Here is a 27864-nt window from a genome sequence, read left to right as displayed (position 1 = left end):
GGCGCGTGAAAAGGGAGGAAATGGAGATTTAGTCAAGACTCCAGGTAAGAATCCAACCTTGCGTGCTGAAAGATGAAATCTCTATAAGATGTCACCATCTCAAGGCTTATATTTGCCAACTGAAATTTACAAGCTCACAAGACCTCTCTTCGCATTGATCTCCCATCTGCCAATATCTTCAGAATGCGGTGTCTTCATCTTTTGGTGGTTCTCGGGTCTGTTGCTCAGCTGTCTGTGGCCGCAAAGCCAGCCCATAACAACGGGTCTGCTCTTAGCCTTGAATATGACTTCATTATTGTCGGCGGTATGTAAGATCTTCCCGAATCATTCATCAATTTCGAGACTGAATCTGAGATAAAGGCGGAACAACTGGGCTCGTTCTCGCGGATCGTCTGAGCGAGTCCGGCGATCAACGAGTACTGGTCCTGGAAGCTGGGCCTGACCCTCATGTTGTTGCTATGCATGAGGCACCCGGTGCTGTTGAATACATCGCGGGTAAGTGCTGTGTTTATTGACATCTCTATCTAAGACTAGTGTGCTCATAACCTATCAAGGCACCGCAATCGATTGGAACTTTTACACTGAACCACAGGAGTACCTCGGTGGTCGAAAACTTGCCTACCACCGTAAGTTTGGGGACCATTCGTGATACTATACTATCAGCTCCTAACCCCTCAGGTGGACGTGGCCTTGGTGGCAGCAGCATTCTCAATGGCTTGTACTATGGCCGCGGTTCGGCCAATGTCTATGATCACTGGGTTCAACTTGGAAACCCTGGTTGGAGTTGGGAGGAAGTGTTCCCCAAGTTCATAAAGGTCTGTTCAAATCAGACCATAGGCTCAAATGATTTCTTTGACCTGACTTGGCTCGCAGGCTACTCACTTCAACCCGCCCAACAATGAAACTGGGTACAATCAACGTTACCAAACCTGGGACCCCGCAGCCTACTCAGATGGCCCGTTAGAGATTGGGTTTCAAGGGTTCGTTCCACCTTCAAGTGTTGCTTTCATTGAGGCGTGCGAAGCCGTCAACATTCCCATTGTTGCGGACTTGAACACCGGCAAGAATGTGGGCGTCAAGCAAGGCTCTGCTACCATCAACTCCAAGTACAGACGTAGCTCAGCTTATGACTACTACAAGGCCATTGCCAACCGCCCAAACTTACTAATCCTTCATGACTCACCCGTTCAGTCCATAACCTTTGCAAGGAATGCCACTGGAACTCCGGTGGCAAGCGGCGTTGTTTTCATCGACCACTCTCTTGGACGCCACCGTGTCATTTCAGCCTCTAAAGAAGTTATCGTAACTTTGGGCACCTTCCAGTCTCCCCAGATGTTGATGGTTTCGGTAAGATAACGTGGCTAGTGATGCTCTCCTGGTCGCGCTGTTGGCTAATCTTGATAAAGGGAATTGGTCCGAAAGCCACACTGGAGGCCTTTGATATAGAACCAGTGGCAATCAACGAAAACGTTGGCCAGCAGTAGGATCCAAACAAGTTCCCCGATCAGGGTCATATTATCTGACACCTCGCAGCATGATGGATCACAATGTTTACAGCATCTCGGCCACCGTAGTTCCTGAAGCCTCCACCCACTACCTCATGTTCAACACTACTAACGTTCAAGCCTCGCAAGATGAGTACTACTCAACTGGTAAGGGTGTATACACGGCCCCTGGAGGCATTACGAACGGCTTCCAGGAGTTGTCCAGTGAACAGCTTGAGTCTATCGGCGCCGGCGCGGTGATCGAGGCGGGTCTCACCAACCGCTCAACTGTCGAGTTCCTCTTTGAGTCTTTCTTCTACCCCAACAGCCCAGGTCCGACGTACGAACCTTCAGCGGATGGATCATACATTTCTATCACAGTATCGAGCATGGTCGCTTTATCCAAGGGTAACATTACCATTCAGTCAAGCGGCATGTCGGATGCTCCTATCATCAACCCTAACGCAAGTCTACCACCCTCTCAATCGGCCGCAGATACCTTGCCTCATATTTCACATGCGATGACGGCTAACTTTCACTCAGTACTACTCACATCCCGCCGATCGCGCTATAGCGGTGAATGCCTTCCGCGACGCGAGGAAAATTCTTGCCCATGCGGCCTTCGCCAACATGACCGTCGGGCCGGACCACGGCGAAGTGGCGCCGGGCGTTGCAAACATCGCTTCTGACGATGACGATGCTATCTTTGAGTACGTGAAAGCGACCACGGTCCCCAATTGGCACGCTAGTGGCACGAACCGCATGCTGCCCTTGGAGGACGGCGGCGTCGTTGACCCGCGTCTGCGCGTTTATGGCGTTCAGGGTCTGCGGGTTGTTGACAGCAGCATCATGCCCACTGTTCCGGACGTCAACATCGCGGGGCCGGTTTACATGCTAGGCGAGAATGGGGCAAGACTGATTCGGGAAGATTGGGGCTTTTGATCCACATCATCAATCACTGCACTTCACTCGAAGTGTCCGGGTGTATTCATGTCAAGTAGATTCCATGGTACCAAGATAGACGACATCCAGCGTCGCGATTGATTTGGTAACCTACGTTTGTATGATACAACTTGACAATCTCTTCTGTCAACTGGACTTGTGCTAGCAAAGCTGTTTTTTGGTGCACTCTTCTGCTTGAGTCTCTGAAGTCTTAACGGATCAATGGGTAAGTCGGAGTACCCTTGTTCGTTTCATGGGCTAGCCCTGCGTCCAGATCCGGGGGGGGCACCCTTACAAAAACTGAAACTCATGGCTATGTAAAGCTCTCTTGGCGGAGCTACAGACCCTCACGGTCATCTCCGACTCATTCTACCCCAACGATTCCTTTGCCTGGTTGAGGCCAGCCGTTAGCACCGTGGTAGGGCGGGAGCTTCAACTTGCCGTCTCAAACATTTGACGTCAGCTGGCTAGCGAGTTTCCGTAGGATAAAAATGGGTGTGATGGTAACTTGGTTTTTGGGAGGTTTACCACTGTATCATAATAAAAGTCCCGATCATCAAGAGGCCATGGAAAAGGTTCTTCCGAGTCCCAGGGTGAATTTGAGCGTACCCTTAGTGGAGCCCAAGGCGGTGTTAGGCTTGGCTATCTTTCCGCCCGCCGGCAAGACAAGTCAACAAGTGACGAGGATTTCTTCCAAGCACGGTCATTTCCATTGCAAATACAAAAACAATAAACGGTGTCGCTAGGGGAACCCAGGGAAAAATAAGCATTCTTAGTTGCATGTACCTCTAGATTTGTCCAGAACAACAAGAACACTTCTTAGCTAGGAAAAGCAGGCTCGGACGTTTTGGGAGTCCGAATGTATCGATGCTTCTCGCACAGCAGGATATACCTTGTTCAAAACTTTAAGGCTGAACTACCAGTTACGTGCTCGAGCATCTACATTGAAGCGAAGGACCTTCCTCCGTATGCTACCAGTTTTCGCAAAGCTTCGCACTTCATCCCATGATGCTAGCTTTCCACTCAACCACGTGGACCACCGTCGCGGGTTTGCTACAATGTCACGTCAACGTCACAATTCATCCGGTAACTCTAGGTTCCAAGGCCAGGATAGGAAATTCCAAAGGCGTGATGTTTGACCCTTCTCCTCCTCTCGACTTCCAGTCATCACTCGGATCCTGAGGAGCTTTTCATCCCTGGTTTGATCGTCTCAACTTTTAGTGCGTGGAAGAAGTATGATAGATTGAAAGGCCCTCTCGGGACTAGGGTCTACCTACAAGCCTCTCTATATTTAAAGAGGTTGTCCAGGGTTCACGACTCGCGGCTAGTCCAGCTGCTTAACAACTGACTCGTCGGCCGGGGTAATCGCGATCAGCCCTGCAGGAGCTCTCCAGCAGGATGGAGTTCACCCTTCGGACAAGAAATGATCGTAGGTAATATCGCGTTTCTCGGAATCGCAAGAACCCATCTTTCGTTTTTTCTGACCACATACCTACGCTCTCTACATACTACGCTCGTTCATTGTTTGATTTCTTTCGGTACCTAGCGCAAACGCAGGTCGTTGTGTATCCCAAAATTTCTTTACCCCATCTGCCGCTCCGGCCGTCTTGGCCAGAAAGAGCCATATTTTGGGCTGTCGATAACCCACGATGACGATGGCTTCTCCACAGCCGCGACATGAGACGATCGATCTCGACGATTTCAACGAACACGCCAGAGCTCCTCGAAATGTGCCACAACAAGGCATTTGGTCGAATCGCAAAAACACAGAAGATCATCGAAGGTGGAGCATCATCGAACTAGCAGGCGACAACCATAGCGACTGGCCGAGATACGCCAAAGTTGAAGAGGCTTCCTCGGCACACCCCTCACCTCTGAAGACCACTGTTTCCTTCAACCAGACAAACTTTCTTCATCCCCCAACGCCGGACAGAGAAGACTGTTCCTATAGTCATAAGGGCAATGATTTCAACGACACGATATCTCTTACGTCTAAATCCCACAAGGATGGAGACAAAAAGACGAGCCCATTCGTGTGGTGGACATTATGTTTGTGGCTTGTTGGGGTCCTGATGCTGACGCTAACGGCCGTGTACTCGACCGGATCGGCAAAGGCTCTGATGAGACAAAACTTCTTTGTCGCATCGCCTAGTAACTCGATCCTTATTCTTCGCGTGATGACAGAGCTTTGCGCTCTTGTCTTGGCTGCCCTCGTGGTTGTGGTTGTGGAAGACTTGCAGTGGGCACTAGCATCTCGCCCCGGTGGCGTCAGTCTGTTGCATTTTGTAGGACTTGACGCCGGTACGGGAGTATGGGGATTGCTTCGACTTTTGGCAACTGCCGAGTGGAGGCAAAAGTACTCCAGTCTGTTCCGGTGAGTTTGAGTCTGCTTTTCTGTCAGATTAAGTGAAGACTTGTGAACGCGTTCTGATGCCTTAAAGCCTGTTGGTTATCTGCTCCATTCCTTTGCCAGGTATCATTCTCATGGGTAAGCTATGATCACATTCAAGACTATGACTCTGCGTCATGTTGACGATCTATTTAGGTGCTATTTCCATCGAACTAGTCACGTTCCCCGAGAAGACATACAATGTGTCTGCCGGAATTGCCCCCTTCAACGCCTCTTACATCTACGAGATTCGTCAGTCTACGGCCACCGCCTTATTGGTACAGATGGGCAGCCCGGCGTGGTCCGACAGAGACTCTTTCTCCCTGGATCCCTTGCACCAGGGCGTCGGAAAGTGCACCGGAAACGACGGCGGGTGGGCTCCATGTGACGAATCGCATCTGCTCACCGGCGGTGTGGTCTCAATTGCGCCTCAAGCAGACAACCTGACGAGCTACCCGGACTCTGCGGCATACGTAGTCCCCAACACTCGAGTCGTTCAATTAGAGTATGGGAGAGTACATGATCTCGATGGTCTACGCACAAATGGAACTTGCTTCCTCATTGGCGCCGACAGCGCTGCCTCGTACTGGTGTGCCGCTGTTGGCAAACAGAAAGGACTGCTTTTCGGTAAGAATAGCAATGATTGGCTCTGCACACTGCTTTGTATCTTGAAGCTAACAACTTTCTCTTAGGGTCAGCATACTGCCCGATTGCACTTCAACTAACCAGTTCCTGTATCAACAATACCGCTTGGACAAACCCCTTGGAACTATCATCATCACTATACGTATACTCACGTTATGCCACCGTCACATATGATCGCGGAAATTTCTCAATTCTCGACGTTTCGGACATGACACCACCAAAGCAGGACATCATCGGTCTCGACGAATACATGCTCTCGCTATCTGCCGTAGTCCCAGGCTTTAACAAGAGCGGCCCAGCTACAAAGGGCGACAATTCGGCCCTAGCTATTTATGCAGTCACAGCGCTACCGATCAACGACAGCGAAGTGGCTAAGAAGCAGTCATTGAGAGCCGTCAGAAAGGCCCTCTCTGTGCCATTCAGCTACTTCCACGCAAATTACTTCTCATCTGGCCCGTCCATTTGGGAACTCAAGACTCCTCGCGAAGGTCTACCAGAGGACATGTACTCCACCCTGTCCATCTCCATCCTCAGCCATCAGGTTGTTGCAGGCATTGTTAGCAGGTGGCTTTTCGTCACAGTAGCCGGCATAATCCTGTGCATATCATTAGCCATCATCATAGCGACGTCAAGAGTCTGTGTAAAGAGACCAGAGAGATGCGGCTATCCGACGCTGGACTTTGCCGCCGTGTGTGCTGTAAGAGGAGGAATACCGTCCAACTCTCCCGAATGGGGTAATGCACAAGAGCCGACCAACCATGAAAGAGGTCATGCGAGTGGTCTGCACAGAAGTCTGACGCAACTCGGGCAAAAGCCACAACCATTCGGAGTTGCGAAGAATATTAAGAACGAAAGGGTAATATTAAGTTAATGAGACTTCAAGAATATAACGATCAACGAACATCACAATACCATAGAAAGCGCATTTAAGATTATTTAAAGTAGCAATATTAGACCTTCTGCAGTAATCAAATTTCATTGCACATTCATTCTTGTCGAATTGTCTTCATATCACTGCACCCTCAAATCATGCAACTTCGGTGCAGAAATTAGCTCAAATATCTCGCAACGACTTGCCATCATGGCCCGTATGAGCCGGAATAGCGTGCTTTTGAAACCTCCTGGGCGTCAGTTCAGACTCATAAGCCTTGTCAATTTCCTCCGTCGTCATACCCGTGGTATCTGGGACAAGAAACCATGCCCCTGCCAGCAAGAACACGGATGTCCCAGCGTAGATGAACCCGGTACGGGCTCCGAGGTTACCAGAGTCAACGTTATACATGTAAGGGGTGATGAAATTGAACAGCCAAGTTGTGAAGGTCTGCGCGCAAATGCCGATAGACAGCGTTTTGGCACGAAGCGCGTACGATGGGATCTCGGCGGCGATAGGCCAACCAGCGCCTTGCAGGAACGCCGCCTGTAGGGAGATGAGCAGGTTCATCAAGACAGCGATTGCCCAAAGGCCGCCCTTGTTTGTGGCCCAGTAAAGCGCGCCGATGATAAGCATGAAGAGAAGGTTGATCACGAGGCCTAGCAGCACGACGTTTCGCCGACTAATACGCTGCAGATATGCTCCACTAGCCATAATTATCAGCACAGCAAAAGCGAAGCCGCCGATACCGATGTCGAAAGAGTGAACGGCCTCGAGGCCGGCAGTAATGAGGAAGTAGATGTTCTGAGCTAGAAAGGGGGCGCCGCCAATGTTGGCTGTCGAGTAAAGGAACGCGACGGTCAAAGATCTCTTCCGGTTATGTCCCTGAAGACATGCTGCGTATGTAGCGTTGTTGTTCATTTCGAGTTCTTGCTCCGCGCGGATAGCTTGTATCTCATATTCGAGGCGCTCATCGGGGTTATTTGCACCGTAGATCTTGTGCATGACCTTTCGCGCAGCTTCAACCTTGCCCTTCTTGATCAACCAAATAGGGGACCTAGAAATCAGACGTTAGTAAACGGCCCACTGTTGTCTGGGCAAGTTACACTTACTCTGGTGCCACGGCCCAGGTGATAACAGCTAAGCCACCAACGGCCCACTGGATAGCAATGACCGTCCTGAACGCTTGCTCTCGAAGATCAGGAACAAATATACGGATCACGCCCAATGCCAGACCCTGAGTGAGAAGAACAAAGATAACAAAACAGGTCTGTAATGGGGCGCGAAGTTTCAGAGGCGACACCTTGTAAAGTGTGTTAGTTAGCTTATTAGAAAGGACCGAAATTCAAGTTCGTTCATACTTCACCGATGTACGTCGTGGCGGTGGCCATCACAGCACCAATACCCAGACCCGAAATCATCTTGCCGCCCATCAGAGTTGCACGTGGCACAGCGATATACTGCACCGCGGCGCCGACTAAAGTCACAAGAGCTGCAGCGCAGGATGGCCACTTCCGCCCATATCGATCAGAAACGAAGCCGACCAAGATGGCACCAAGAGCCTGCGTAAGTGAAGACATTGCCGTCCACAACGAGGTCCAGATGGATGGGAGATAGGGTCCTGTCGGTCCAATTTCGCCAAAGTATAGTAGGAACGAGGGCATCGAGATCGAGGCTCCGTTGGTGACTGTGTCGTAGGCGAAGACGATGCCGGCGGAAAAGGCTACGGAAGCTTCATGACTGTTAGAGAAGTGTTTGGGTTACATGGGTGAAAGGATTTACCTATGAGCAGAGCTCGCCAATGTCTTTTTGCATTCTGAAGGACCGAGAGCTGTCTTTCTGCATTGATGATGTCTTCACCAGTCCCAGCACCGACAGTTGCAGTCCCAGTGCCAGTCTTCGCTGTCTCAAAGTGATTATACTCCGGGTCCTGCATCTTTGTGTCGTCGGCCTTTTGTGAAGTCATGTTTCTGTTTGTTTCAATGACTGAAGCGGCTACAGAAGATTATTCACAGATCTTCAGCAAGGATGGGCTCGACTTCCACTTGATATAAAATGCAAGCGGAACCACATTCCTTAGCTAATTGCACATGCAGGGTATCCAATGAATTATGGATTGTCCGGGGAAGCTAATGGCGGGGGGAATCTGGGGTATCATTGATGTGTCTAGCTTGGGTGGACGTTTTGGGTGGACGTTGGTGTGGATTGGGGTAGGCCCGGGTGGACGGCGGGTGGACGTACTTTGGACATGCGAATGGAACATCCGGGGAAACGGGGGGGTGGAAGATTCGGGAGAAGTGAGTCCGAATCGACAACTGGCTACATACATCTCGGACTTCCCGACATGATAAGGTTGTTCAATGTCGTGCCTGTGTTGTATGAGTCGTGGTGTCTAAGGATATCTAGCACTCCGATCTAAGTCAGAAGACCCCAGCCTCAACCACATCAAGTAACACATCAGCGAGCTTGAGCAACGACAGCGTTCTAATGAGGGTTACCAACCCCATTATCCCAGGATTCGCTCCTGATCCAACCATAGTCGTCCACAAGGGCACTTACATCCTCGTCAATTCTTCTTTCCACGTGTTCCCTGGTTTGCCCATCTACACTTCTACAAACCTCGTGGATTGGGAGCTGAAGGGCCATGCCCTATGTCGAACCACTCAGCTGTCTCTATCCAACGCCTTTACCAAATTCATCCCTCTACCTCATGGCATCCCACTCATAATCACCGGCGGTCTGTTCGCACCAACACTCCGTCATTTCAAAAACAAGTTCTATGTTGTGTGTACATATGCTTGGGAGAAGCCCGATGGAGCACACGAGTTCCAGAACTTCTTGCTGAGCTGTCGCGAAGACATGATTTTCTCAGAGAATGGCTGGTCAGATGCAGTGCCATTCGAGTTCCCGGGTATTGATCCAGGATTATTTTTCGATGAGATATCCGGAAAGGCATATCTTCACGGCTCTTACCGGACTGGACCTCCATGGGCACCAGATTGCTCAATTCGCCAGTTCGAAATCGACCTTGAGACCGGCGCGGCCTTGTCAGACACGAAATTTCTCTGGAAGGGTGCCGCCGGCAAAGATGATGCTGAGGGGCCGCATATTTACTTCAAAGATGGCTGGTACTATCTGTTGACCGCCGAATCTTCGACATTTGAGGGTCACCAGATCAACATGGCGAGGTCCAAAGATATTTGGGGACCTTACGAGGGCTGTCCGAACAACCCTTTATTGACCGCATTCGAGAAAGACGAGGCGGTCCGTTGGACTGGCCATGGTGATCTATTCCAAGACACTAGGGGAAGTTGGTTCTGCGTTCACCTAGGCATACGACACGATGATGACAACATTCAACGCCATCCACTAGGCCGCGAAACTTTTCTCACATCGGTTGACTGGCCTAAGGATGCATGGCCCAGAATTTCTCAGACAAAGCTGAGTCTAGATCTTGACCTAGCAGATGGATCGAACGCGGGACAGCACGGTGTCTTCAAGGATCTGAATCAGCAAGTTGAAGACCTCTACATCCGAACTCCTATCTCTCAAAACTACTCGTACTCTGCCAAGGACAATACCTATTCTTTGTGCGCCCAGACCTCGACCCTGGCTAGCCCATCTGGCACATCCACGTTCGTTGGCCGCAGGCAAAGATCTCACTTAGGATCAGCTTCAACGACGATACATCTGTCTTCCAAAGGGTCTGAAGGACTACCGCTAGTCGGCTTAGCGGTATACAAGGATAGCCTGCGGCATGCAGTCATCCAGATTGACCCACAAGAGCGCAAGATATCTTCCATTCTGGTGGCAATCCAAGACCAGAAGCCCAAGTCGATCGATTTAGGCCAGGCTGCCATACCCCAGACTGCTAAGGCAATTGAGCTGCGCATTCAGACCAAGCCCGATGAATACGGATTTCTCTGGAGAGTCAAGAGTTCTGGAGAAGGAACCCAGTGGCAAAGTCTCGGAAACGTTGACCCCGTCCTGCTTTCGGGCTACGACATGACGGGCACTTTGTACGGCATCTTCGCCATCTCGAACAGCACGCCAGGCTCTACCGGAGATCAGTGGGCAAAATTCGAGGATTTCGTGATAGAATAGTGGTGATTGCATGATTTCGGAAGTTATTAGGGGGCTTATTGGAACTGCCTGAACTCTCTGAAGACCGGTCAAACGTCATGTACTTACCCTGCTCAAGAATTCATAAGTCTAGGCATGTCGAGAACTTCCTTTTTTGAATACATCCCACGCGACTCGTGAAAAAGTAAGTTTGGGAGAGACTGAACGTTTGCTGAAAGTCGTTGGTTGGGTCAACTCGAACGGTGTAAACAGTACCCACCGTTGTATTGGCCTCAACTTTTTAGGCACCAGCCGCCATCGTTGCCTGGGCTTTAGCTATCAGATGCATTAAAACCGTCAACTCTCCCGGCGCCACTCAGCCACTTACTCGGTTCTCTCACTCTACGAACACCACCCAACACCCTCGTTCTCCTTCAATCATAGCTCCATCAAGTTCGCGATGTCTTCTCCACTCATTCATCAACCATCAACGACCCACACCCACACCGTCGTCTTCTTGCACGGGCGGGGCGACAACGCAAAGAACTTCATGCAGTCACTAAACTACTCCAGTGACTCACAAGATCGCACTCTGGCAGACACTTTTCCATCTTTCCGCTGGGTCTTTCCTCAAGCAAAAATAGGAAAGGCGACGGCGCTCGGCGATAAGGTCTCACAATGGTTCGACATCTGGAACGTGAACAACTTTGCCGATCACGAAGAGCATCAAGCTGAGGGGCTCCGAGACAGCGTCGCCGCTATCCGACAGATCCTCGCCACAGAGGCGGAACTGCTAGGAGGCAAGTGGAACCGCATCATTCTGGCTGGAATAAGTCAAGGCGCAGCTACCAGCGTCCATACTCTACTCAACTTACGACTCTCGTCGGGGCAATCTAGACTCGGAGCCTTCGTCGGCTTTTCCTGCCGCATGCCGTTCCCTGGGAGAAATCTCAACGATACCCGGGCAATTCTCGGACTTGAGGATGTCCCAGAAGGATGTGCGCTTCTGGAACATACTCCCATCTTACTGGAGCATTGTGTTGATGACCCCTTGGTTCTGATTGCAAATGGCCGTATCTTGAGGGATACCCTGGAAAGATTTGGTGCACAAGTTGAGTGGAAAGAGTATCAAGAAGGGGGGCATTGGTTTAATTCACCTTCAGGAATGGATGATGTTATTCAATTCTTGAACTCCCACCTCTCTGACTAATGCTAGGTATACTCAATTCAAATGCTCGAGCCTACTAGACGCTTCGTAATCTGGGATACTGTTTAGTCTTTGTATGGAAACAATAGGCTTTTGCCAACGTGGACAACGCACAGCAACATCCAAGCTTATGAAGTTCTATCAGCAATGCAGATGTTCTCAATAAACGGGCTCACTTGATGAATTAGAGACCATAATAGGACATAGAATCTTACTATCGCACTCGAACCCTTCAGCAGCAGCGCTCGAGGCGCTCTTTACATGTACTCACAGGGGTCAATACGCCATGCCATCATCTCCATTCTATTGTTCGAACCTTGCTGAAGTCGCGGCAATGGTGCCGTAATACTGGCTTAGTTAATTGGTCACAACAAAGTTTATCAGATCGTGCCGTATATGTTCTTATTGACCGAGCGTAGGAAACTTGGTCGCGGGGGCCGTACATGCCCTCACCTGCCTTGCCCTAGGGCTTCGCTTTCAGGAAAGCTTGATTCCGGAGTGCCGGAGATACTCTTCAACCTCATTTTAGTACACTTGTCGGACTGCGGCTTTGGGTTCCATTCGGAGAAACACTGCCATCTTCATCTTGCAACATCAATCAGGCATAATTCCAACAAGGAGACGCCCTGGAATGCGCTTCCTTGCCACTCTCTTGGCCGTTGCCGGCCTGGCAATCGGGACTCCTGCCAACCTCGTCGAGAGATCCGCGCCACCTCGGGTTAAGAACATCGACTTCAAAGAAATGAGATTGCGAATGCACCTGAAGCATCCGACTCACCTAATCTCTCAGTCTTTCGATTTGAACGATGTAAAGGGGATGTTGGTGTCTCGCGCTGGCACAGCAGATACAATCTACATCCGTAATCTCAACACCTTCATCCCAATGACCAGCTTTCGAAACGGGCCGACCTCGGACGGAGAGACCACCGCAGAGAACCGCTGCTTCATGTGGGACGAATGGGAGCTTCGCGATGTCAAGTCATACTGGAGTCCGTATACTGCAGCTTCCAAGATGCAGCATGTTGGGCTCGTCGGCGACCCCGAGACTGTGGCGATCCCCTGGGAGGAGAAAGTTTCCGTCAAGAGGAGGATCAGTCTCACTCCTGACTGGAGGCCTATTAAACATGTGCTGAGCATTGCATTCGGTATGAATATAACGGACGAATGGACCCATGGGGGAACCTTCCAATGCACGACGGCTCCCAATAAGAGAATTCGTCTTTGGTTCCAGAAGTATGTCGGATCAGGTAAGCTTTGGAATGAATATTGGTGTCTGCTTCGTGTTCAAGATACTGACTAGGATACAGCATATGCCTTTAAGAAGATATGCAGAAGTTGCGGTGGTGAAAGACCGGTGTGTGAGCAAACGTGGACACCACAAGGCCAGATTGTCATTCCCTCTGATGGGTAAGTTGGTGTTTATCCGTCGAGATTGTTGAAGTGACTGATTTCGAGCCCACCTAGCTCTGATCCGGACCTCAACTACAACATGCACTGTAGCTCTGATTAGATCGAGCGAGACAAGTTGAAGCGGCGAAGGCGATGCGCCCGGTTGAAGAACTATTTTTAGACCACAAGTCAGGTCCTGGTCTTTATGGGTCATATTACTTTGCCTCATTGTTGATAATGGAACAGGTGTCTAGTCGAGTTTATCACCATCACCAAGATCTCGACCTCATCCACGGCAAAGGGGTGTCGCCCGAACGTGTAATAGGCTCCAATCTATCCAATTCTTGAGTGATCGCCTTTCCACCTTTCAGTATTTGTATATTGCGAGTTTTAATATCAGTAGTTTCATGTCAGTACGGCTACCCCTTACTGACATACAATCATTCGGTTTGGGTAAGACAATGGTCCTCTTGATATGTTGAATAGAATGTTTGGTGCTGACCCCGCAGCCTAGTCGCAAGTGTAGCCTCACTACTTATCTTGAGCCAATCAGCCCCCGTATGTCGGCAGATCATGACTTTTAAGTCTTGATTTCCAACGTCATGTTGAATTTCTTCGTTTGTGACTCACACTGCCAAATGTTATCGCGGTATTCAACAAAAACGCGCCCTCAGTCACCAGCATCACCATCATTCGGGAGCATCGACAACACCACCAGTATCACTTGGACATCATGAACCACCAGCATCAGGACTTCGAGCCCTCGGCAATAAATTTGCCCAATCGCACGTTGACAGTCAACCACGCGATAGAGCAGCAGGAGACCGACAATGAAATCGAACAAGCCCAATTACCTCCTTCAGACAGGGGGAAGGAGGCATGGCTTGTCTTGCTCGGATGCAGTCTGATCCAGATTCCCGTGTGGGGTAGGTGAACTCGTGTGCCCCTCACTCCAATCGCTGAAGAAAAGATATCTGACTCTGGACTCTGTAGGGTACTCCCTCGCATTTGGTGTATTCCAGGAATATTACGGCAGTCATCCGGACAAGCTCGAGGGCGATACCAGCAATGTCGCCGTGATTGGAACCACCATGACGGTATGTTCACGAGTCCACTCTCACATCATCACTTGAATGTGCTGACGAGGCCAGGGCATCATGTACCTCATCTCCCCTTTCACGTTCACGATCTTGAGTAGATGGCCCCGTCTACGCCGTTGGTTCGGCCCACTTGGACTGCTCCTCACCGCGATCGGCTTCCTCTTATCCTCTTTCGCGACTACGGTGTGGCAGTTGATCGCAACGCAAGGCGTCATATGCGCCCTAGGCTGCGGGCTACTTTTCACTCCAACGACTTTGTACCTGGATGAGTGGTTCGTCAAGCGAAAGGGCCTGGCTTACGGAGTCATGTGGGCTGGAAAGTCTGCAGCTGGCGTCGGGCTACCCTTCGCCATGGAAACCTGTCTGCAGCAGTTCGGACCAGTAGTCACGCTCCGAGCTTGGAGTGTTGCAACGGTATCACTCGGCCATCTTTATGAAAGCTCTGAATACATCACTCACAAGCGCACAGGTTCTCATCTCAGCGCCCCTTCTCTACTTCCTCAAACCACGTATCCCCGTCTCCCAGTCCTCCGCCGTACGCAGAATCAACCTCAACTTCATCCAGCTCCCCTCCTTCTGGATGCTCCAAATCGGCAACGTCCTCCAATCCCTCGGCTACTTCCTCCCCTATACCTACCTCTCCACCTACGCCGTCCAACAACTCCACGTCTCTACCACAGTCGCAACGACCCTCCTCGTCCTCATCAACGTCACCTCTATCCCCGGCGGCATCGTAATGGGCAGTCTGGGAGACCATCTCCGCGTCACCACCGTGATCCTTATCTCGACCATCGGTTCTGCGCTTGCAGTATTTATGTTCTGGGGATTCTCGAGCCAGACAGCGCTGCTGGCTGTCTTTAGCATTACATACGGCTTCTTCGCTGGAGGTTTCAGTTCTACCTGGTCTGGAGTGCTGTCTGAGTTGAAGGCTGAGAGCCCGGCGGTGGATACGGGGTTCATCTTTGGGTTGTTGGCTGGTGGGAGGGGAATCGGCAATGTGATTAGCGGTCCTTTGAGCGTAGGTCTATTAACTGGAGATGGGTGGATAAGAGATGGCAAGAGTTGGGGATACAGCGGGCAGTATGGCGGGATTATCTTGTTCACGGGCATCACGGCAATGTTGGGTGGCTGGGGTGCACTTGGTAGGGTCAAGTGCATTTGCGCCAGGTGAGCTCAATGCCTGGGCCAGACCCCATGCTAATGTCTCTCCTCCACGCTTCGATCGATGGGACGTCGCTAGTCGGGCTCAGAGAAGTAAGATGAATACGTGGCCGATATTTGGTACTTAGTATCAAGTTTGCGAAAACTTCCATGTCCAGAAGGCAACATAGGTTGGGCCCAATAGTGTGATCATGGGTAGACATTATTACTTTAAATCTCTATAGTCCGATTGTGGCATAATCCTCAACCGCCCGAGTGAACCGCTCTTCATTACAACCACCCGTCTAGTGGTTCCTCTTGTAAATGGTACCGTTTCCGGTAAAGTTACCAGTCTGGGTAGTGAAGTCATCAGTGTTGCTGAAGTTGTCAATCTTTCCGAGGAGAATCTCGAGCATGCGGTACGCGACACCAGGAGTGTATCCGGGCAGCTCGTGGCCGGCAAGACGAGCAGTGTAGAAGGTCAGTCCACGGTCAGCAGTCCACACACCCTGGATACCAGCGCCGGCGAGCGCGCCACCGTTGTACTCGGGGTGGTAAGGAGCGATGAGAGGAGTGGTGGGATACTCCGACAGACCCTGCGCGCCATTCCAGGTCATATTCTGGATCGCGAAAAGCGTACCGTTGGTGCTGAGAAGCATGTCGAGGTCACCGGAGCCGATGATGGTGTTGTTGGTGAACTCGATGACGCGCTGCAGGGCACCAGTGATGGCGGGGCCGTTGGACTGGTCAGAGCCGCGACGGGTGCCGTTTCCAAAGACGTTCACATTGGTGCACTGCTGCCAGTTGGAGTTGAGGGGTGCGTTGAGCGCCTTCTTGACGTCGGTGCGGTTGAAGTAGATCTCGGCGCCGGGCGGGGTGTAGTCGCCGCTGTTCACGATACCGAGCTGGGAGTACGGGTGCGGGCAGGTCTCGGTGATGTGGTAGATGTTGAAGCAGGGGTTGACCTCGATGATAGCCTCGTAGAAGGTGTCGAACATGTCGCAGGCGTAGACGTCACTGTTGTAGGGATCGGGGAGGACGGGGAAGGGCTCCTGGGGCGGCGGGAACTGGAAGTAAGTGTCGAGGTAGGAGGAGTAGTTGCACGAGTCCTGGCGGTCGCGGACTTGCTCCATGAAGGTCTCGTTGAGGTAGAAGAGGTTGTTCCAGAACTCGACATAGGGGAGGATGACGACCTGCTGCTGGATGGTCTCGTCGCCGATGATGGGGTCGTTGATCGAGATACCGGCCAGGTTGAAGTAGTCGGTGTCGTTGGCGGAGATGAAACCGTCAGCGATGTATGGAACGTAGTATCCGGCGTACGACTCTCCGGTGATGTAGGTCTTCCAGGTCTTGAGGTCAAAGGTGTCGATGAAGCTCTTGTAGAAACCGCGGAACTCGGTCGCAAGCTGGACCTCGTCGGTGATGTTAGGTACTCCCTGGGAGTAGCCGACACCGACGGGCTGCTCGACCCACAGCATGTTGGTCAAGTTGGTCCATGAGTAGGGGTTTTGAACGGGGGCAAGCGTGCCTGCTTCCCAAGTGAATGGGCCGTTCTCCGTGAGGAAACCGGAAAGAGAGGAGCATCCGGGTCCGCCATTGAGCCTGTCGCACGTTAGCGGGTTGCTTCAGATCCAACTATTGTTGTGCTATCTTACCAGATAACCACTTCTTCAGGGGTCTGCGCGGCTGATGAGGGGAAGAACCAGAAGAAAAGCTCGCGAGTCTCGTCGGGGCTGTCGGAGATGGGGAGCAATCCAGCGTAGGATTCGCCAATGTCGAAGGGCACTTCGGGGATACCAGTGCCATTGACAGCGAAGGCTTAGAGAGAAGTTAGCTTGGCGAACAAGAGCTTCATTGCCCGTCAATTACTCGCCCTTAGTCTTCTCCGTCAAGAATTGGGAAGCGCGCTTCTGGATCTCAGGGTGAGAGAAGGGCTGGTTGGCCGCGCGCCTCTCGACAATGGACCTCGGAAGCGTAGGCTTAGTCGGCTTCTTGAAAGCAAGCGCAGAAGAGGCGCAAAGCAGCCCGCTGAAGAGGTTGAGGAGCTTCATCTTGAGTCTGACTGGGGAGAAACTGCAAGCGGGTGAAGGCTTCTACTCCGACCAGAGCTGGCCCGGCCGCGGTATTTGAACATTTTGGTATATGACGGCATCACTTCGCAAAGTTCCTGACGCTTACCATAGGCAGAAGGAGGAGGTCCAAAGTGCCCAAAAGTCCCCTGATAGAATGGGTCACTTCTCGATGATTGAACGGCGGTGGGTCCAGGCAGATGTTGATCGTTGGTTCATGGTACGTTGGTCGGTTGTTCGGCATGCGAGAAAGCGTTGCTAGCCGGTCTTCTCCAGAGGTACCTTGGACTCATCTAGGCCCGTTGGAAAGCTCATGTCGAGAGAAGCCGTGTTCAGATTACCTGAACCTTAAGGTCCTTTCGTAATGAGCTTGTACTGATAAGCCTGATTGGCCTTGGCCGAGTCTCGGTGTCATGTAAACTCCATGTTTCCTTCTTAGTGACCAACGGCGCGGAGAGACCTGGCACTTCTGGGTATTAATCGCGTGTTCGGCTCTTGAAGGCCGCATAAAAGTTGTAAGATGACGCAGCCCGGCACGAACTGTCACCTTCCTCTTAAGGTTAAGGCCGGTCCCGCAGATCGACAATGAAGCTCCAACGGCCCTCCCGGCGCGTTCGTGATTCGATGACTGTGTCTTAGTGTCGTGGGAGCAGACAGGGCCCCGGATAGATCAAGCTTCGGGCGCACGATGCAGCCGAAGCTTGGGCTAGCTTGGCGAAGCTTGTCAAGCTTAGCGACTCTTGGGGCGGCGTTGGGCGGGCTGTTTGCCTGGAGCCTGGAGGATCGATACAAACGCGGCAGAGCGGGAGAGAAACAAAAAGTCCGACCTCCCCGGCATATCAACAGGGATCAAAGGCTCGCGAGCATTAGGACCTGCCTTGGAGGTACTACGGTGATATCGTATTGCAAAGTGCGGGATGTCGCGTAATCACGACCTTGGCTGATGTGATGCAAGGTAAGAAAGCTCGATAGATGCTTGATTGTGAGGCAAGTAATTCGCTCATGTGAATTGCACGGCTTAACTACTGCCCGTTGGGTATGTTAAGGTTACTCAAAAGTTCCAGTTCATCTCGTTCTTAGAAACTTGAGTCCACCTCAATCTGCCTCCCGCAGAATTGTGTCTGGAACCCCACGTTATCGCCCACTTCTCGCTTAGTAATTAGTCTTACTCCAAGACGCTCCAGAGTTCAAGGACATTCCTCCAGCACGTGGAGGTCAAGAACCGTTACTATTTACGCCCCTCCTCCCCCTCCCACAAAACCGTCGTCGACGACGGGGGAGCTTGGCGCAAAAACCCCATGGGTCCCTCAATCCCCAGCATCACGTGGTGCTAAGCTTTGACTTACGACAGCTGGACGATAGTCAAGGCCAATGGAAGCTGACAGCCCCAAGAGAAGAATGACATCAGGCGCGTTGGCACCGCAGTCCGGTCCAGTGACTAACCTGTCGGGCATGTTTTGAGCACTGCCCGCGCGTCGCACGGCCACACCGAGCAATAGTCCCCCTCAATCGCATGCAGCATTTGCGGCGTGGTTGAAATGTAAAAACGGTTTCAGCCCTCTGCGCAGAAAAGAGGCGTAAATCGACCAATACGACAAACGGAATGTCGTGGCTGAAGATGCTGACGCGGCAGCCACACTGTTGGTTGGCCTCACAAGGCCCAACATCCATCCGTCTGACATCGCCAAGGTAGAAAACCATCTTACTTGAACCTGACGCAAGGTAACATTAAGCTACTCACAAGTCGATCGCGAATCCATCATCACAGAGAGCCGCAAAGACGCAACTGCAATGGGACCGTCAAAAACATCACCTTCCGAGGCGGCACCAGCCTACGATGAGCACGGCTTCCACGACGAGCATCCCGTAAACGCGTTCCCTCCATCAGGATCAGCCTCGGCCTACGCGACGATCCCGCAGAACGACGAGCGTGATATCGAGCTGGCACACGATCACTCGGGGCCAGATTCGTCGGCCCCTTTCAACCCCTTCAAGCCGCACCAACATTGCGAGACGTGCGACAAATTTACGTCGGCGCGCGAGATCAGGGCCAATGAGAGGCATTGCTGCCTCTGGGTTGCCATCGTGTTCATCACAATCAGCGTCTCGATGGCGGTGATGGGAATCGTTGCTGTTGAGGCAAAGTTCAGGCACCACAAGGACTAGAACTTGGCCTTCATTCAAAGCACTTGAGGCTCGAAATTCGTTCAACGAGTGCAGGGGCTGCTGATAGGTGGCGTAGATGGTTCTTTGACTAGGTCTGCAAGTCAAAACTCAAGCCTGTCATCACCCTCCTCAGATATATACTCCCTGTTGACCACTCTTGCCCTAAGTTGCCTGAGTCTGTCACGGCAGACTTCATTTACTTTGGCGTGTGGTCGTGAGCTTGACACTGTACGCATAACATACAACTAGGATAGACAGAATTACATTCTCTTCCAGACGTGACTCTTCTCACCTGCGTGGCGTTTCGCATTTCCACCGGACTACTATTGAATAACACATGGTAGTATGCCTAGTGTGGCACTTTCTGCACTGCATCTTGCTTGTAGATCCTAAAGATGACCAGACCCACTGTCAACTGCAATAAAATGTGCCTAAGCAAAAACGCCTCTTCTTCTACATAGCGTAAAGGAGTGAAGGTTGAAGAATATTCTTAGACTTGTCGGCTTCAGAATACCGACAGCACAAAAGTGTGTCGGTGTAGAGAACCTCAACCAGGATACCTGACTGTTGTGTCTCAAGGTACGTCGACTTGGTGAGACCATTCGACTGGCTTGACCGAGTTACTCCCCGTCCTCGAATGTATCGTCCCTTAACAACTTCCTCTATTCCTTCGCGCATAGCAAGAGAAACAACATCGACGGACAAAGCATGCTTGATCTCGCGAAACCTCCGTGAAGACATTGGTTACCGGGCTGACTTTTCCATCAATCCATCTGACCACGGTTTGGGCGAAGCCGTGACATGATGCATCGAAAGCACAATATTCCCAGTCGACTAAAGACTGCTATCAAGACCGTCAGTGCAATTAACACAGCAAATCCTATTCCCAAGACTTTGGCCCCTAGTTCAACGTTCCGAAACATGCCTAACATGAAAGTCAAGAAGACAAACACAGCAACCAGAGCGAGCACCGCCCAGAAAATTCTGACAAAATACCTTCGTAGGCGTTTATACGTGTAAATGCGAAACTTCTCTTGACCTTCTTGTCCCTCGAATATTTCGGCTTCTGCCTTCTGGACCAAGTAATCAGTTATTAACTCAAGTATGCTTAGAAAAGCCAGGAAGGGAAACACGAGGGCCCCCAGGAGAACCACAACGCCGATAAAGTCGTACAGGAGCGGTCCCAGGTCTTTGAAGCGTGTTTGCATACTGAGAACTCCAGCGCTCAGCGAAAGTGGGAGAAATATTGTGGCAAGCAGTGTCAGTTGACGTACACTGCTCGTTTGCGCCATATCACGACCAAGGTTGAGAAACTTGAGGTCATGTTCTACACCATCACGCATTCTTGATATAAGCCCACTGACTTCTCTTTTGAGAATGCGAACCTTCACCTCTGCTTGGCTGAGATGTTCCTCGGGATTTGTGGTAAGACGGATTATGTCCATTAAGGTTTCCAGCCGCTCCGAGATTTCCTTACCAAGCGAATTGTACTTTTCGAGGGCCACAGAGTCTTCAGTAATTCTCTGTGAGTGCCATTGCTTCAGCCTGAATTTACGGGGGTCGTACTGTATCCGATGAACGTTCAGATACGCTCGTTCGAACTTGAGAAGGAAACCCGCAAACGTTATTAGTTGAGCGTGATGATACTGCAGCATAAACGCGATGCGTAGTATATCGGGCTTCCTTAAATCTCGGTAGAACTCATCAAGATTTTCAAGATGTGTAAAGAACGTATCCATGGCCTTTGAGGCTTGTCCAGATAGATTTGCCTCGTGATCTTTCTCTTCGACCAAGGTCTTGCAAGAAACGATGGCTAGAAAATCACTTTAAGTAACGAACTAAGAGAGAAACACAGGGAATCTAATATAATACCTTTGAGTCGCTGGTCTGCAGAAATTTGGAACGCTAAGTAGTGTTGAGCACGAACTACAATAGCGGCAGTGCCGTCTCGACGGCTCCGCGATTGAGGGGGCAGCTGTGTCTCGCCATGGGGCACTTCCGGTTCAAATATCTCGAAAGTGTCCAGATCATATATCTCTCCCTCGCGGAAGGACATCTTTGAAGACAGCGATCGAAGAAAGTTTGTCGATTTAGTGGACGTTTTGGTTTCAGGGATCCCTGAGATAGGCTTGAGTTCACAAGACTCATTGATGATCGACTGCTTGTTGCCGGCGGTTCTATGGGAACAAAATCTGTGACATTCTTCTTGCGCTTCTGGCTTCTCAGCTGATGATGGAGGGTTTCCCTTGCCCGATTGGTCGACAGGCTGCGTTGATACATCTCCATGCTCCGACTTGTCCCAGAGTGTAACGGAGCGAACAGATTCACTACCGTCTCCGCAGGGTATCCAGATTTCTTCAAAATCTACGGGCAGATCACTGACCGCATTTTTGAAAGCATGATAAATTGATCGAGGTGACGCAGTGTCAATCCACCACAATATTCCGGTTAATGCAAGAGCAACTGTAGGTTCATTGAGAAACCCCATTATGTTCGCGAACACAGAGACAAGAATCTTTGGAAAGTGGAGGGCCTCTTCGAACGGGCTATCAGTCCATTTATGCCTGCTTTGAGATTTGAGTCCGAGAGTCCGACATGTGTTGCATGACTATTGGCCGTAGGATTCACTTTCCTGCAGGCTGCCATGCAGAAAGATTGTTTGCATGTACATAGCCGCCGATCACCCCCTGTCAAAGTAGCCCACCACATGTGTAGCTCGTGGGTAGGTGTCGCGGGACAAGAGTTCAAGGCTGTAGCGATAGTCTTCCATTAATTGGTGGGAGAAGTGGATTATCGCCTGGTTAGCCAAACGTTACTGCGCGGAACGCAAAGTACCTCTTCGTGGCTTCATTCTTTGCTTCAAAAGTTAACAATATCATCGGGTCGAAGTTCATTTTATATGATTGATTCTCTTGACCCGAAATCTATAGCTGCAAGAGAGATGGTGATCAACAAAGTCAGATGGAACCAACACGATACGACTGCCTGTAGACTGTCTTGGTCTCTCTAGATGATATCTACGCCATTTGATCCGCTGAACTAAATCTGATGGTAATGGTCCAACCCCACCAAATAGCCGCACTGTAAGTGCTTCAATAGAGAAATTACGATTTTTTAAAGCAGGCTACACAGCCTTTCTCTGGGATCGAGTGACAGCATTGGCCCCTGCCACGGAACTTGCAGGTGGTTTTACATCTTGGTCACAGTCAATTATCCTTGACCAACTTTTGGATCTGACACTGTCTTCCAAAAGTAGCATATTTCCGAGAAATCTATGGCAGATACGTAAGTAAAAGGAAAAAATGTTGCTTTATTTTATGTGCAGCTTGCAACTTACTGATCTCGTAACTCAGCTTGTTTGGAGTATAGACTGGACAAGCAAACTTGATGACGAATCAGGTAGATGAGTAATCGACTGTCCAAATCTTCTTTTGGTTCTGATACTTCAATATGTTTCCAGTATTCTTGTAAAAAGCTCTCTCCCAGTGGGTATCTAGTGTTTGTGAACGGGGCTAATTCAACTGCATCTCTGTCAGATTCAATACTCTCGAAAATGCTCATGCAAATTGTTCTGCAACTTCAGAGCAATATACAGTCTGACTTACGTTCATTATGAGCCCACAACGCATTTGCATCATATACAATAATCCTTTCGCCATCTGGCTTGTACTTGACATTGCCAGGCCAAAGATCAGTATGACACAGAGTGGGTTTGATGGAGCGACCTCCCGTCTCCAAAGGGCGCAAGTATCGAGGAAGCACGTGGTCCACAAAGAAGTCCAGCGTGGCTTCATCTTCGGTGGTATGAGCCCCGCGAATGGCCTTCTCCCTCCCCAACAGAAACTTCATGTGATTCATTCACCACACCTCCCAAGAAGACTCCCACTTGTTAGGCTGTGTCAAGTTGCCGAAGCGAGTGTCGACCAGAAAGCCGAACTTCCCCTCTGGGGACCGCCCCGCGCTACGGAGATGGAGCGCGATTGGGACCGACATGTACGTCTCTGGCGGCGGGAACCCGCGGTCAACCATATCCTCAAAATCTAGTAGAAAGAAATACGTGTCTGGCTGTGATTCGTAGCCTCCAGCTGCAACCGGTCGAGGCATAAACTCGGGAATGAACCTATAAACGCTGTTTTCCGAATGCAAATGGGCCAGTATTTGTTCATAGCCTCCCCTTCCCTTTGCTCTCTATCGAGCCAGTCAGTTGCAACACCACGAATTTGATGGGATAGCAGTGGATGGAGACCTTTTCAAAGAATCGCTGGATGCTGCCATCTTTGAGCCGGACATTGTACCGGGCGGTGTCGCACCAGTCGCTCAGGTCCAGAGCAACTGCTTCTACTACGTGGCTATGCTCGGGAAATACTATGGGAAATTTCTCAATAATTCACTCTTCACGACGGATGAATACTTTTGAAAACTTACCCGCGAGGAGCGACGGATCCACCGCTTCAATATCGAGAGGAACTTCCTTGGGGTGAAATTTTATAATTTTCATGTTGCTGAGCTCTAATCGTTGTCTTATTCCCTCAAAAGAAAATCGTGGTGGTATCTTATAAATGCTAAAAGCTATAAGCTGGCATTCCGTGGTATACTATCAACAAAGAGTGTTGTTCAGGTGACACAACAATTCTTGCCTGATGTGTCAGGGATTGATGCTGGCGTTTGTTTGCCGGAATGGAATAAAGGCCCAGGTTTACCGCATCCCTGTCGTTCAGTCTTTGTGAGCACCTCATTAAGTAAGATGTCGTATCCAGCTGCATGACTGATTCCTTTGCTTTGCGGTGATTGTAGGTATTACCGGTAAACGATCCGTCAAGGATCCCTATGTAGGCGAGTGCATCAATGGTAATCGAACTGGAAAGTCAATGGCAAATCTTGGTTGACGCATGCAATATTACCTTAGTGCAGCCAGAGGTTCGCCCCATGAAGAAGACCGTTACCTGTCTTCCTTGTTCATTCTTTGTAGAATCACTTACCAATCTCCACGGAGTTGAAAATTATGCGGTCACAGCGTCAAAGTCTCTCCAGCAAACAAACGCCAATATTCACCATGCAACTAAAGGGCGTCATCCTGCTGTAGATGCATTGTTTGTTTCTTGGAAAGGCCATTTATCTCCATGTTGTTTCAGCATGAGACAGGCCCATTCATCTAAGCTACTAATGAAGAGCTTCAAGAGCAATGAGGCAAAAGACTGATTCGAAGTGATGTCATGTCCTCTGGTCCGTAAGACCAGCGAACAAATCCCTTCGCCAATTAACCCTCCAACGTGTTGGCCACGTGGATCTCGCGAACATTAGTCATGTTCACACCCACAAGCTTCCAAGCCATAACACCCTTCTCGATATCACGATCCTCATGATCAAGCAGAACATAGCTCATGACGGGATCCGTGAAGTTCGCCTCCTGACGAAAGTAGTAATCCTGCTTGTTCTCGATGAACGCCTGCTCGTTACCGGCGTAGCGCTCGTGCTTGCGGAAGGTATCGACAAGCTTCTGGTCAAGGAAGAGCTGGCCCGCGTGGGTGGCGACGTTGTCCCGGATGGTGCCGTTGGCGAGGCGCTCGGTGCCCGGGACGTGGGTCATGATGTGGATGTGCGGGGTGCGGCCGGAGTAGTGACCGGGGAGGTTGGTGCCGAACCAGACGGCGCCGTTGGCGTTGGTCTTGCGTAGGCCGCGGTGGAAGGTCTTGTCTGCGTTGGAGGGGTCGGCTTCGCCTGCGCCGTTGGCCTTGGAGACGACGCCTGAGTAGATGCCGGTAGAGTTGGTGTCTGTTGTAGAGGAGGTTAGTTGGATGCTGAGGGTTTGGGGGATAGGAGGGTGTATGGACTTACGCCAGACTTCAACCCAGATGTCGGGAACGGGCTTGCAGGTCTCGGTGTCGATGATCTGAAGGTCGAGGTACATGGGAATGCCAGACTGGCCATCGGTCAGGTCGAAGCGGTCAAGCTCTCCCTCGACGTCTGTCGATGGTGTCAGCAAGTTTCGGAGGAAGGAACGAATCAGGTGAGTATGGAGGACATACAGAAAGGGCCCTCAGTAGTCTCGATGCTAAGAACACAGCCATCGTCACGAGTAGCGAAGATATCAGCATCAGGAGTATCCCAGTTGACGCTGTCATCAGTGATCTCATGGTCGGTGCTGAGAACAGAGTCGATGTCACGCATGGTGATGCCCACACGACCAAGGGAGTTGGCAAGCTGAGCTCGGCGATAAACAGCCTCGTCAATGTAGCCGCGATTCTCGAGCTGGATGTTGCAGTGAGCAAGGTTCATGGCGTTGTCGAGGGAGTACTCCTGGCGAGTGGCGATCTCGAACGCATGGTTGACAGTTCCGTGAGCGGAGCAAGGGCGGATGACGAGGGTGAACAAGCCATAGCAAACCAGGAAGCCGAAGAAGTAGGCCATAATGGCGTTGATAGTCAGCTGGAAGTAGCTGACAATGTGTCTGTTGAACATCATCTCACGATGGTGGGTCTCCTCGGTGATGATGCGATATTTGGCAGCAGGGTAAGGTGCAACATGGCCCTCTGCGTCCTCGTAGAAGACACGCACACTGCGAGGAAGAGAATTCTCTCCTATTGGGTATTTCATGTCAGAATATCTCTTTGAGGTCTGTTCAGGTCGGAAAGGCAGGGTAGAGTGATCGAAATATTCGCCGACTCAGTGAAAGAAACGGGCTTGCGTTTTTCGAATTGAACAGCAATGACTTTGTCAGGAAATAAAGACATACCAACAACGATGCAAATACTCTGCACGTTCATTGTGATTAATTCTCTGATGATCGGCAAAGAGCTTGGTTGTTGTGTCGGTGCAAAGGCTCTGCTGTGGACACAAGGATCGTGAAGAGTGTCTTGCCAAAGAAGCAAGTGAGAGTGTGGGTGAGGAAAAGAATTCTTTTTTCCCAAGACGAATTTGAGAAGGTAAGTGGGGGGCATCGAGGTAGGGCTTGAAGAAGGAATACTCGTCGTATTCACCTTGGCTGAGAGGAGCCTGAGGTGGTTGAGCAGGTGAGCAGCAATTATTCACGGGATGCTTCAAAGGTGAAGTGTGAAGATGCGTGTCACGTGAGAGGGTCTTGAAGGGAAATATTGAGTATCATGACTCCAGTCTTAGGTTGTTGTCCCCTTCTGCTGCTGATACTGATTCATAATTTAGCCTTAGTGTTCTGTCTAAAAGCATGAGCTCAGCAGACAGCCGGCCCCTCTCAGACCACCCTGCCTGATAATTATTAACTATTCAATAGTGTTATGGCATCTGTACAAGGTAGCCTCATTATTTCCAACTCCTCAAACGCCTTTTGATATGTTTCCATCCTTCTTAATGTTGCCTGCCCTTACTCCAGCCCAGTCTCCTTCCACCACTTAAACCGATAATAAACAAGCCTCGCATCAACCTCCCTCTCAAACCTCTCCCTCCACCCCTCCGGCATCTCTCCATAAAATCTCACAACCTCCAACCCCTTCAACGCAGCCAACACCCCAAAGAACTCATCATGCTTCTTCTCCGTCAACTTGGCCTCCCACACTTTCGGGTTCGGCGGGCCCGGCCTCGGCTCCCAATCAACAACAAGCTCCGCCAAGCCCTCCGCCCGCCGCGCCACCTCAGCAAATATGGCCAGCCACCGGTTCCAGTTAGGATACTCCATGGCGATGAGAACGTACAGCCGCCGCAGGCGCTCGAAGCGCAGGGTGCCATGGACGGCGAAGCCGATGCGCCGATCGCCGTAGCCGTGGGAGTGCACGCGCATGATGGCGTCGGCGTGGACGGGCTGGTGGAGTTCGCGGTAGATGCGCTTGCAGGTTACCATGAGCGGCGGCAGGGGTTTTTTGTATTCCCCTTGCTCAAAGTAGACGTGCAGCGGCCGGACTGTGTCGCCAAAGTCGTCGTGGTCGAATGAGAGGTAGTACTCGTAGATTTTCTCTCTGATTTCCCATGGGAGGCTGAATAGGCCTGAGCCATTCTGTTCTAAAGGTGCGCTCATGATGATTCTGCGTGTCTAGTCGTATGCATGTGACGATAGTGTGTGCTATTGTCATGTTCATGTTAGATCGGGTAAATCGGAAGGATCGGGAGACAGCGGCTGGGCTGGAAGGGTGGCCCACATGCATTCTTTGTTGCTCTGCACCATAGACTGTAATACCTGATCACCGAGACCGCAATCAACTTTCCTTTAGATTTTCTGAGATTTTCTAGAACAATGAGATTGGAAATGGGTTTCTTCAAAAGCAAATGTCTGCCTGTTTCCACGCCGCTGCTGCCTGGTCGTTGGTGCATGTTGTTTCTGCGGGAACGTCTCACGACGCCGGCCCAGTGGGGTTTGGCTCATTTTGCCCCACCTCACGGCTGTTTAGACCGAAAAATACGCGCTTCTTCGGGTTTAAGGTGCTGACAGGCGGG

At 50.8% G+C, this 27864-nt stretch overlaps 11 protein-coding genes across 11 annotated transcripts; 7 read left to right on the top strand and 4 right to left on the bottom strand.

Annotated features, from left to right (window-relative positions):
• Nucleotides 1-183: 183 nt before the first annotated feature.
• Nucleotides 184-2426, top strand: HER10_EVM0011723 (uncharacterized protein; the record flags this gene model as incomplete). Its single annotated transcript, XM_035481146.1, has 7 exons — nucleotides 184-304; nucleotides 361-499; nucleotides 596-815; nucleotides 874-1347; nucleotides 1407-1480; nucleotides 1534-1948; nucleotides 2028-2426. 7 exons carry the CDS (start codon nucleotides 184-186, stop codon nucleotides 2424-2426), a joined length of 1842 nt encoding a protein of 613 aa, XP_035337734.1.
• Nucleotides 2427-4075: 1649 nt separating this feature from the next.
• On the top strand, nucleotides 4076-6331 carry HER10_EVM0003478 (uncharacterized protein; the record flags this gene model as incomplete). Its single annotated transcript, XM_035473153.1, has 4 exons — nucleotides 4076-4800; nucleotides 4868-4914; nucleotides 4972-5442; nucleotides 5514-6331. 4 exons carry the CDS (start codon nucleotides 4076-4078, stop codon nucleotides 6329-6331), a joined length of 2061 nt encoding a protein of 686 aa, XP_035337060.1.
• A 183-nt stretch (nucleotides 6332-6514) lies between these two features.
• On the bottom strand, nucleotides 6515-8297 carry HER10_EVM0006010 (maltose permease MAL61; the record flags this gene model as incomplete). Its single annotated transcript, XM_035475608.1, has 4 exons — nucleotides 6515-7388; nucleotides 7444-7634; nucleotides 7693-8063; nucleotides 8114-8297. 4 exons carry the CDS (start codon nucleotides 8295-8297, stop codon nucleotides 6515-6517), a joined length of 1620 nt encoding a protein of 539 aa, XP_035337250.1.
• A 521-nt stretch (nucleotides 8298-8818) lies between these two features.
• Nucleotides 8819-10435, top strand: HER10_EVM0003886 (murein transglycosylase; the record flags this gene model as incomplete). Its single annotated transcript, XM_035473548.1, has 1 exon — nucleotides 8819-10435. The coding sequence occupies one exon, from the start codon at nucleotides 8819-8821 to the stop codon at nucleotides 10433-10435; it is 1617 nt and encodes a 538-aa protein (XP_035337090.1).
• A 371-nt stretch (nucleotides 10436-10806) lies between these two features.
• On the top strand, nucleotides 10807-11603 carry HER10_EVM0007878 (acyl-protein thioesterase; the record flags this gene model as incomplete). Its single annotated transcript, XM_035477418.1, has 1 exon — nucleotides 10807-11603. The coding sequence occupies exon 1, from the start codon at nucleotides 10854-10856 to the stop codon at nucleotides 11601-11603; it is 750 nt and encodes a 249-aa protein (XP_035337398.1). The 5' UTR covers nucleotides 10807-10853.
• Nucleotides 11604-12231: 628 nt separating this feature from the next.
• On the top strand, nucleotides 12232-13110 carry HER10_EVM0000929 (uncharacterized protein; the record flags this gene model as incomplete). The annotated part of the gene is made up of 3 exons (XM_035470694.1): nucleotides 12232-12847; nucleotides 12908-13007; nucleotides 13065-13110. The coding sequence occupies 3 exons, from the start codon at nucleotides 12232-12234 to the stop codon at nucleotides 13108-13110; spliced, it is 762 nt and encodes a 253-aa protein (XP_035336845.1).
• A 612-nt stretch (nucleotides 13111-13722) lies between these two features.
• On the top strand, nucleotides 13723-15434 carry HER10_EVM0007392 (uncharacterized protein; the record flags this gene model as incomplete). Its single annotated transcript, XM_035476950.1, has 5 exons — nucleotides 13723-13915; nucleotides 13983-14086; nucleotides 14141-14503; nucleotides 14559-15169; nucleotides 15386-15434. 5 exons carry the CDS (start codon nucleotides 13723-13725, stop codon nucleotides 15432-15434), a joined length of 1320 nt encoding a protein of 439 aa, XP_035337363.1.
• A 50-nt stretch (nucleotides 15435-15484) lies between these two features.
• HER10_EVM0013138 (serine carboxypeptidase) lies at nucleotides 15485-17343 on the bottom strand. The gene is made up of 3 exons (XM_035482505.1): nucleotides 17103-17343; nucleotides 16885-17047; nucleotides 15485-16831 (listed from the first exon to the last, which is right to left on the bottom strand). The coding sequence occupies exons 1-3, from the start codon at nucleotides 17278-17280 to the stop codon at nucleotides 15535-15537; spliced, it is 1638 nt and encodes a 545-aa protein (XP_035337842.1). The 5' UTR covers nucleotides 17281-17343; the 3' UTR covers nucleotides 15485-15534.
• Nucleotides 17344-18772: 1429 nt separating this feature from the next.
• Nucleotides 18773-19722, top strand: HER10_EVM0005000 (uncharacterized protein). The gene has a single exon (XM_035474626.1). It carries the CDS (start codon nucleotides 19090-19092, stop codon nucleotides 19462-19464), a length of 375 nt encoding a protein of 124 aa, XP_035337171.1. The 5' UTR covers nucleotides 18773-19089; the 3' UTR covers nucleotides 19465-19722.
• Nucleotides 19723-24721: 4999 nt separating this feature from the next.
• Nucleotides 24722-26228, bottom strand: HER10_EVM0012830 (uncharacterized protein; the record flags this gene model as incomplete). Its single annotated transcript, XM_035482212.1, has 4 exons — nucleotides 24722-25236; nucleotides 25300-25428; nucleotides 25491-26042; nucleotides 26198-26228. The coding sequence occupies 4 exons, from the start codon at nucleotides 26226-26228 to the stop codon at nucleotides 24722-24724; spliced, it is 1227 nt and encodes a 408-aa protein (XP_035337822.1).
• A 454-nt stretch (nucleotides 26229-26682) lies between these two features.
• Nucleotides 26683-27681, bottom strand: HER10_EVM0006267 (uncharacterized protein). Its single transcript, XM_035475858.1, has one exon. The coding sequence runs from the start codon at nucleotides 27446-27448 to the stop codon at nucleotides 26801-26803; it is 648 nt and encodes a 215-aa protein (XP_035337275.1). The 5' UTR covers nucleotides 27449-27681; the 3' UTR covers nucleotides 26683-26800.
• Between the last annotated feature and the right edge of the window lie 183 nt (nucleotides 27682-27864).

This window comes from Colletotrichum scovillei, assembly GCF_011075155.1.
Source record: "Colletotrichum scovillei strain TJNH1 chromosome Unknown Contig00002, whole genome shotgun sequence".
Classification (NCBI taxonomy): Eukaryota; Fungi; Ascomycota; class Sordariomycetes; order Glomerellales; family Glomerellaceae; genus Colletotrichum; species Colletotrichum scovillei.
Note: the sequence above shows the minus strand (reverse complement) of the source record. Positions and strands in the feature narration are given on the sequence as shown.

Bases quoted from the DNA above. Each gene is read 5' to 3' on its own strand.
- HER10_EVM0013138 (XM_035482505.1), bottom strand. From the start codon at position 17,280: ATGAAGCTCCTCAACCTCTTCAGCGGGCTGCTTTGCGCCTCTTCTGCG. The intron at 17,048-17,102 runs GCGAGTAATTGA...CTTCTCTCTAAG, and splicing joins CTTGACGGAGAAGACTAAGG to CCTTCGCTGTCAATGGCACT. The intron at 16,832-16,884 runs GTAAGATAGCAC...AACGTGCGACAG, and splicing joins CCTGAAGAAGTGGTTATCTG to GCTCAATGGCGGACCCGGAT.
- HER10_EVM0005000 (XM_035474626.1), top strand. From the start codon at position 19,090: ATGGGACCGTCAAAAACATCACCTTCCGAGGCGGCACCAGCCTACGAT.
- HER10_EVM0006267 (XM_035475858.1), bottom strand. From the start codon at position 27,448: ATGAGCGCACCTTTAGAACAGAATGGCTCAGGCCTATTCAGCCTCCCA.